This window comes from Henckelia pumila, chromosome 3 (assembly GCF_033568475.1).
Source record: "Henckelia pumila isolate YLH828 chromosome 3, ASM3356847v2, whole genome shotgun sequence".
NCBI classification, from domain to species: Eukaryota; Viridiplantae; Streptophyta; class Magnoliopsida; order Lamiales; family Gesneriaceae; genus Henckelia; species Henckelia pumila.
Window position 1 is genome coordinate 22,924,121 of NC_133122.1, and position 9,492 is coordinate 22,933,612.

General features: G+C 36.8%; 1 protein-coding gene and 1 long non-coding RNA gene across 2 annotated transcripts; one reads left to right on the top strand and one right to left on the bottom strand.

Annotated features, from left to right (window-relative positions):
• Window positions 1–3,048: 3,048 nt before the first annotated feature.
• LOC140888253 (uncharacterized) lies at window positions 3,049–6,524 on the bottom strand. Its single transcript, XM_073295941.1, has 5 exons — window positions 4,739–6,524; window positions 4,285–4,646; window positions 3,593–3,917; window positions 3,175–3,319; window positions 3,049–3,115 (listed from the first exon to the last, which is right to left on the bottom strand). Exons 1-5 carry the CDS (start codon window positions 6,522–6,524, stop codon window positions 3,049–3,051), a joined length of 2,685 nt encoding a protein of 894 aa, XP_073152042.1.
• Window positions 6,525–7,236: 712 nt separating this feature from the next.
• On the top strand, window positions 7,237–8,757 carry LOC140886393 (uncharacterized). Its single transcript, XR_012151541.1, has 3 exons — window positions 7,237–7,333; window positions 7,892–8,074; window positions 8,622–8,757. It is a non-coding gene; the product is annotated as an uncharacterized lncRNA (long non-coding RNA).
• Window positions 8,758–9,492: the final 735 nt, after the last annotated feature.

The following is a 9,492-nucleotide window of genomic DNA, read 5'->3' on the forward strand; positions in this document are numbered from 1 at the left end:
GTACTCAATATCAGCTTTAGCTTGAATGATTTTCTTCTATGCATGTTGCATTTGGGATCTGATTGCAGTAGAGTTCAAGACAAGAAGAGCAGTATTGTGAATGGTAGTCGGAGGAACAGGCTCGGTGTTGGCAACACTTGGTGCAACACCAGTCCAAGGTAGATCAATCTTACGATTTCCTCGCAGCAGAGTAGGAGCAATCTTCAATAACTCGTCTCCTCCCATCAACTCTTCATCGAATTCCTTTTGAAATCCCTGAGACTCCAGCATCCCATAGATCAATGAGGGAAAAGGTAGCTTACATGCCTTCCACCCACCATCTCTGAACGATGTATTGATGCCAAACACTTGCTTTCCAAAATCAAAAGGGGCTAAAGTTCCAACAACAAATAGAACTAAAGCTTGTGGTCTTGTAATCATTGTGGTATTTGCAGATGGTGTCCAATTTCAAATGGCCAGCTTATGTAACACCGAGAAGAATGAGGTTAACTTTGCTGCAGAGAGGCGGTCCAGATGAAGTGGAAATTTCTGAACAAGTCCTCCTGTTATAAGTTTGGTTATCTGATAAATTTCCTCAGTGAATGCATCATTCTCGACATTAAGAGTATGATAATGTTCATTGATGAGCACAGGAGTAAAGTTATAGACTTTTCCTCGAACATACACCTGACCAAACTTGGCGTATTCTTCATTCCACGTACTTGTATTGAGATTACTATAAAATTCAAGTACGGCCTTCCTGGAAAATGGTGCAACAGTAGTAACTGTAGATAGCAGTTCTTGTTTTTCCAAAAAACTTACCAAATTCTGCTTGTTGAAGGCTTCCAGATCTATGTTTTTTTTTATCTCAACATTCTAGAATAGAATGTGTTTTCCATCCATCAGGAGACTCCTTGGAATAAAATTTGAGACTGTAGGCCTTAGTAGGATCAATCTCACTATCAGATTCATCTGCAGTGTTGTCCTCAGTTTTGGCAACACTGTCTTCTACAACTAGTTCATCCTCACTTGCAGAACTTTTTGACTCAGCTGCTTCATAGTCTTCTTCCCTAGAACTTGAAGAATTTGTATTATCAGACTTCTGAGGACTGTTGTCCTCATATTATTTTAACATTGCAGCATCTGGTTCATCATCACTAGATGGTTTTGGAGCAGTTGCTTCAATTCTGGACTTCCGAATGCTATCCATGAAAAAAGCCAGAGAAACTTCATCATCTTCAGATAATGCAAACTTACTGGGAGTAGTTGTATCAGTAGCCTTTGTTTGGAGCTTTGAAGCATTAGTAACAGCAGCAATAGATGGCTCTTTTTTAGCAAGAGCCACATCAGACGAATGGGAGTCATCATCTAAAGAACTGGAATCCTTCGCTTTTTCCTTTGCATCGGATGGTGTTGGCCTAGCCACAAACTCGAAATCATGATCCTCATAGTCATCTCCAGATGAAAAGTCTGGGTCATCCAAAATATGTCTCGATGTCTCCCCCTTGCTTCGAAATCTCTTGGTGGTAGTAAAGTCTGGATTGTAACCTACTTGGCGTTTGGATCTTTGTAGAATTTGCGGTGTTGGGAACATGCGATTCAACACTGAAAAATCTGGAGGATTTTCAATGTCAATCGCATTTCCAGGTTCTCCAGGAGCTATGATATCAAGAGGTTCTGGTTGAACAGCTGCAGGAACGATCGCGAGAGAGGGTTTTTCAGAGGGATTAGGCGACGATGAATCTGCTTCCATATGCCCCATCTCCGAGCTTATGCCGTGAGCATCAAAAGCTTTGCCTGCCATGTTAAAGATTTGGATGTTAGAATTTCAGAGAGGAAAAATCATGGAGATCAAGTAGGGTTTAGGAAGATGAGTAGAAATCGAGTTACACAGTAAATCCTATTTATAAGAGAGTTAAGATTTAAACGGTAACAATTCTATCTCAATTAATCTCTCAGACTCCTAATTTGATTGGGCTTCTATCTCTCAACGGAAAAAAATACTGGGGGCCAACGGGTAAATATTTCAAATTTAAAAAGTACCTGATCAGCTCAATGGTATAAACAAATCATTATTCGCCCAAAAATTAAATTCTCATCGAATTAACACTACTGAAACACATTCAATCTCAAACAATTCAATTTTAGAAAATAGGGCAATTTTCTAATTTTGTTTACTTATGAACTTCTAACCTTCGGCAAAAAAAATATTCACACTTAATGAAAGATGCATGTCCTGATTTATGCCTAAAAACATAATGTAATGTTTCACAAAATTTGCAGTGTGTGCAAATCACAAGTTAAGCACTAATGTTGGCAACGTCTTCCGACAACACTGTAGTATTCAAAAAATTTTGATTAATTTTTCACATTCACAGTTATACGTATTATCATTCTTTCTTTCTTTTTGAGGTTTGGAAGTGGTAGCCTGCATACTAGAGAAACGGTTTTCCTTGGACTCCTTTAGGTAGCTTTTTCCAATTTTCTTCCGATTTTTGAGTTTGATTCCCATGATATTGAAATCAGTGAGATTTTATCAAACTATGCTCTAAATTTGCGAAACCACTTTTCACATGGAACAAGATAATGGAATACACAAACATCCCTCAACTACTTAGTGGTTTAGTCAGAGCACATTTTCTTGGCACTTGTTTTTCTTAGAAAAGTTTTTTGCAGAACACTACAGTATGCTGGTCAATGTCAACAATCAGTGCACAACATAGAACAGAATGATAATGCATTATGTCTAGGATCCTAAAAATGCACATGCATGTTTGGTGTTGTCCGTCAGTGTTGGCAACACTTAGGGACAGCAACCGTGAGTGATTATAAAAAAAACACATGCTGAGAGATTTCCTAAAACTGGGGAATCTCTCAAAGTCTAATGCTTTTGTGAATATGTCTGCTAATTGATTATTGGTTCCAACAAACTCCATATGAATAATGTCTTTCTCAACTAAATCTCGAATGAAATGATGTCTTATGTCAATGTGTTTAGTTCGAGAGTGTTGTACTGAGTTTTTAGATATGTCTATTGCACTTGAGTTGTCACAGTACACAATTGGAGTTTCACTTTTGAGACCATACTCTTCTAGCATTTGATTCATCCACAACAATTGAGAGCAACAACTTCCAGCTGCCACATATTCAGATTCAGCAATTGAAAGAGACACACAATTTTGTTTTTTGATGTACCATGACACCAAGTTATTTCCCAAGTAAAAACAACCCCCCGTGGTACTTTTTCTCTCATCAACATCTCCTGCCCAATCTGCATCACTAAAACCTACCAAATTTGTATCGGTTTCCTTAGTGTACCACAAACCCAAATCTAAAGTGCCTGCCACATATCTCAAAATTCTTTTTACAGCTTTCAAATATGTGACTTTAGGATTAGATTGATATCGAGCACACAAAAATACACTGAACATAATATCAGGTCGACTTGCACTCAAATACATTAAGCTATCAATCATTCTTCTGTACAAAGTGTTGTCAAGACCGTCCGCAACAGTTTTTCTTTTGACCCCATTGTTGTTTTCATGTGTTTAGCATTATCAGTACAAAACTTTTTCACCAAATTTCTAGCATATTTGCTTTGACAGAAAAATACCATCACTCATTTGTTTCACTTGAAAGCCTAAGAAATAATTCATTTCACCAACCCTGCTCATTTTAAATGTAGTAGACATGCACTCATCCACAAGTTTTTGTGATGGACCACAGAAAACTATGTCATCAACATAAATTTGACAAATAAGAATGTTACCTTGACCTTTTTGTACAAAAAGTGTTCTGTCTACCTCACCTCTTTTGAATCCAATTGTAAGTAAATACTTGGTGAGCCTTCCATACCAAGCATGGGGTGCTTGTTTTAATCCATATAATTCTTTATTCAGCTTATATACATGATCAGGATTGTGTGGATCTTCAAATCCCTTCGGTTGTTTTACATAAACATCTTCATTCAAAATTCCATTAAAAACACACTCTTAACATCCATTTGAAAAAGTTTTATTTTCAAGTGACATGCAATGGCTAGCAACACCCCTCAACCTGAGTGTACCCTTGAGCTACCAACCTAGCTTTGTTCCTCACAATATTTTTAAATTAATCAGTTTTATTTTTAAATATCCACTTTGTTCCAATGACATTACTGTGATCAGGTGGAGGAACCAAACACCAAACTTCATTTCTCAAAAATTGTTCAAGTTCATCATGCATTACATCGACCCAAAAATCATCTTTTAACGCTTATAAAACATTTTTTGGTTCGATTCTTGACACAAAACAAGAGTGCCTTACCTGAGAGTATGCGGAGCTCATGCATACTAATCCTACCATTTTCTTGTAGTCAACTTTCTCCTTACTTCGAGCTTGCCTGCTTCCTTGAGCATCTCCAATGATTTGAGATGATGGATGATTTTTCTGAATTCGAGTGGGTACATCATATCCATCATCATGTAATTCTTCTTCAAAACCTTCTTGTTCATCAGTAACCTGTTCATTATCTTGCTCAGGCAAGTTCGAGGTAAGTGGTGGGTTAAGTGTTGTGCTTGGTGTTGTGGCAGGTGGGACAACACTTGAAACAACACTTGAATCTGTGTGTGGAGTGACAATATCCAGCAGATCATCAACATTGTATTCAACTGTTTTACCTTTCAAATCTGCATGGTCATCAAATACCACGTTAATAGATTCAAAATTGTCTTAGTTTTCAAATTAAACACACGATAAGCTCGACTATTTAAAGCATAACCAAGAAATAGACACTTATCGATCTTCGAATCAAGCTTGGCCATATTCATCCTGTCATTCAACTCATAACAGATACAACCAAAGATATGAAAATACTTGAGATTAGGCCTCTTTCCCATGAGGATTTCATAGGATGTCATAATAGAACATTTTCTCAAATAGACTCTATTGGAAATATGACATGCCATATTCAAAGCTTCAGCCCAAAATCTTTTTGCGATGTTTTTCGAGCTTAACATAACCCTTGCCATTTCTTGCAGAGTTCTGTTTTTCCGTTCTGCAATGCCATTCTGTTGAGGTGTTTTTGGTGCTGAGTATTCATGTGAAATTCTTTCCTTTTCACAAAACTGATCAAATAAGGAATTTTCAAATTCCTTACTATGGTCTGTTCGTATCTTGATAACCTTCAAGACATACAGATTAGTGATATTTTTTATCAACTTTTTGAAAGTTTCAAATGTCTCAAACTTTTCTCTTAAGAAAATTAACCATGAGTACCCTGAAAAGTCATCTACATATACAAGAGAATACCTTTTACCACCACAGCTTTCAACCTCCATAGGTCCCATTAAGTCCATGTGTAGGAGTTCAAGGCAGCGTGTTGTCCCGAAGTGTTGCAACACTGGATGTGACACTCGAGTTTGCTTTCCTTTTTGGCATGGTCCACACACGTATGGAACTCCAGAAGTAAGGTTTGGCATTCCACATACTGCATCAAACTTGCTGAGTTTCTTCAGTGCTTTAAAGTTAGCATGTCCTAACTTTTGATGCCATAAATCCAACTCATCAACTTTGGTATGTTTGCATGCAATATCCTCTCCAAGTTGATAACAGTTGTCAGATGATCTGGAACCTGTCAAAGCACACATATTATTCTTATCAAAAACTTCACAAAGAGTTTTATTGAACTTAACATAAAGATCATCATCACAAAGTTGACTGATACTAATAATATTAGCATTCAATCCTTTAACATGCAAGACATTGTGAAGTCTGGGCAGTCCTTCCACATTCAAAGTGCCTTTTCCAAAAAATTTTCCTTGGGCTCCACCTCTATATATCACCTTTCCTTTATCCTGTTTAACATAATCAACCAGGTACTCCTTCGATCCTGTCATGTGGCGTGAGAAACCACTGTCGAAGTACCAAATACCTGCAACATTAGTTTTCATGGAAGTATAAACAACATTGCAATTGGATTTAGTTTTTGTTACCCAAATGTTTTTCTCAGTATTTTTCTTCTGGGCAGTGTTCTGGTGCAGTGTTGGCAACACTAGTTTGAGCACTCTCCTCTCATTTTTGTACATATATTCATACATGAGCATAAAACAATAGGGTTTGATGTGACCTGGTTTGTGATAATGGTGACAGATGTACCGACGCTTCTTTTGCTTGGCCCTTTGATCAGTAGGAACTTGTGTTTTCGGCGGGACTGAACTTTCTTTCGGAAGACTGATTGGACTACTAGAAGGTTGATTGTTTTCCTTAATGAACACAGTTTTTGATGGCTCTCCCACTTCGAACTTGCTATTCTCAAATCCTAGTCCAGTTCTATCATTTTGTCTCATCATTAGCATTGATTCCAGTTTGGATTTGCTTGAGTTAAACTTGGAAAGTGTAGCTATAGCTTTTCCAAGTTTCTCTTTTATTCTGTACAATTTCAAATCTTTCTTGCTCAGAATAACTTCAAGTCTGGCCACTGCTGCCTTTAGTTCACTGTTTTCTTTTGATAGAGCTGAGTTTGGCTTGTTCCTCATCACCCAATCAGCAAACAACTCTTCATACATCTTTTGGACATTTTCGAGAGAAAGCTTGTGAGACCTCGGTGCTAATCAACTAATCTTGGATTAACTACACTAAAGCATGCAAGATCCATGTAAGGCCCGAAAATAGTCAATTAGTAATTATGGAATTTGAGAATTAAACTCCATATTATGGGCTAACATTGATTTGAGGAGTTATGAAAATGATAGATTTAATTTCCGAGCTGAAAATATTTAATTTGAGAATATGTGGATTTTGAGAATTAAATTCCGAGAATTCTTAAATTAAAAGAATAAATATTCGATTTGAATATTTATGGAATTGAAGATTTAATTCCATGTTTCGGAAATTAAAGAAGATGAATTTTGAAGATTTAACCTGATCAGGGAGTGATTTGCAATTATCGACGTTGAAGGGCTAAATTGCAAATAGCCAGGATTATTTAATTAATCCGAATTTAATTTACTTTTAATCCGAGTATATTTAATTTGGGAATATTTAGAGTTTTGATTTAAATTCTAATATTCTTAAATTATGTAGGATTGAAATTGAATTAAAACGAAGGCCGAGGACTGAATTGCAATTTATGAAGTTTTAGGGACTAAATTGCAATTTACTCAATACATATCCGATTTTAAGTCTTAAATTCAGGAGTGAAACGTGTAGGCTGCATATGAAATTCAAAAGTTGAACAGTGGAAGCCGAGAACCATTCTCGTTTTTCATTTTGGTTGATTTTCCGATTTTCAAAATGCCGTAACTTTTGATCCGTTCGTCCGATTTCGATTCCGAAAGATGTTCTGGAATCCTTGAGACGAGTACTTCGATTTGATGTAAGTTTCTGAGTACTTTAAGTATGTTTTGTAGAACGAAATTGGCAGAGATCAGTACATGAGCATATGATCTTGTTCTTGACGTGTTGTTTAGTTTATATTCGAAACCGGATTGAAGATTTAGTTTTGAATGAATCGTATGGATTCTCCAGCATGTATTCTCGAAATTTTAGCTGCTGGTATGTGGTTATTTGTCTGGTTTATGATCACATATGTTGAGATGAGATTGAATTCGAATACGATATTTCTTCGGTTACCGATTTTCAGTCGTTATGCCGTCGATTGATGTTTTGAGACAAGTTTGATAGATGATTGTCGAGATAAGATGTTATTTGATATGTTTAGCTACTGTTTTGAAGATTCAAACGATGTAGTATTGATTTGAAAAGCTGTATGAATTGAATTGAAATTAGAAATGAATTCGATACCGTAACGATTCCCGATTGTCAATCGCTACGATGATTGGTTATGTTTTGAAACCATATGGATAGTCTATGATTGAGCTAATGAACTTGGGATTGTATACTGATTTTGTTAGATGCAATCTGTATATTTCAGACATGCTACGAGCTCAAGCAACTCAAGAAGTCGAATAGTGAACCGAGGAAGTTCGCTTGAAATTTGAAATGGTTTGATTGAAGATGTGCTGATGATTTCGACTCGATTCTGAAAGGATTGAATTGAACGAAGATGGATGTACATGTTTGAGGTTGAAGAATTCAGAACGGACAATATACGAAGGTAAAAGTGGACTACGATTTGATAGGGATTACAACTCGAGATGGTTTGTATCGAGTTCCCTTAAATCACATACTTGTTTTCTTAATTGCTCTTATGTGTTTTCCTTTGAGTTATTAAATAAGTTTTTGATGTTATGAATGCTTTGATAATGATATATGTTGCATTCATCTTGAAGACTTATTCCTTGATTTTGAAATGAACGGAAACGTTCGAATAGATGATTTGAAGGATTGTATATGTATGGCCTGGGTGGTTGATTTAGCCTAGCGTCTGATTTGCATATATGATTGTTTCAAAGTCTAGAGAAGAAAGATAAGTAACCCCACCTCGAGCGGGAGAGTCGGTGGATTAGTTATGATATCTACTTCTCGGGATCCCAACCGACGAATGATGAAATGAACCTTGTTTTGAAAACATGCATTGTATTTACTGTTATATCATGATCTTGATATATGTTTGATATGCATGTTTAGTTGCTTTTACTGGGAAATATATTTCTCACCGGAGTTATCCGGCTATTGTTTTGTTGTATGTGTCATTGCAATAGGGGGATTGGAACAGGGCAAAAGCAATCATGAAGAACAAGGATTGAAGAGATATAGTGTGAGGATCCGAGTTAGGAGTTGTTTGAACTGTCATGAAGTTTATTGAGTCGTAAACATGATCATTTTAGAAGTTACTTGTATCAAGACTTGTTAAAGATGATCTAAAGGTCTTGTTATTATATTTGAAATTTGAGTAATGTTTCAAATATTTGACTCCAACATGTTGTATCTTGAACTAGTTTTTATATGACAAGATTATTGCATGTTTATGAGATTTTGATTATGTTGTAAAGCCTTGGAATGGTTTATTCCTAACAATTATAGCATGTTAGAATGCATGTTATATGTTATGATTGATTAAACCATGTCTAGACTTTTGTAGGAGATGATCTTGAATCAATTGTAGGCTTGATTTCATTTTTGACAGCAGCTGAGCCAACATTTTGTTTCGAGTGCAGTGGCCGGCGCACGGGCGAGCTCCTGCTCGCGCGCGCGCGAGCCAACCCTTTGAGTTTCGGGTTTGGGTGCCGGCGCGCGCGCGAGAGGACAGGCCGCGCGTGCGCAGGGCAATCCATTTGAAAAAAAAAAAAAAATTTTTTTATTCTTTTGTTTAGACTTTGATTATTGTCTAGCATTGTTGATTAATTGTTTAGACTTTGATTATTGTCTAACAGTGTTGATTAATGAGAGATTAGAACTCGGGTCATCACAATCCAAGTCTAAAAGAAAACTGAAATAATTTTTTTTTTAACAGGGGGGTCCGCTCGGTCTGCTAAAAAATGCAGACCATGCGCCTCCAATCCTTCCAACCTTCTGCCGCTCAAAAAGGGGGCTGCGCTCGGTCTGCTAAAAAGTGCCGACCGAGCGCCCCCT

Bases quoted from the DNA above. Each gene is read 5' to 3' on its own strand.
- LOC140888253 (XM_073295941.1), bottom strand. From the start codon at position 6,524: ATGTATGAAGAGTTGTTTGCTGATTGGGTGATGAGGAACAAGCCAAAC. The intron at 4,647-4,738 runs GTTATGCTTTAA...ATGACCATGCAG, and splicing joins CGATAAGTGTCTATTTCTTG to ATTTGAAAGGTAAAACAGTT. The intron at 3,320-3,592 runs GTATTTTTCTGT...GATATGTGGCAG, and splicing joins AGTGAAACAAATGAGTGATG to GCACTTTAGATTTGGGTTTG.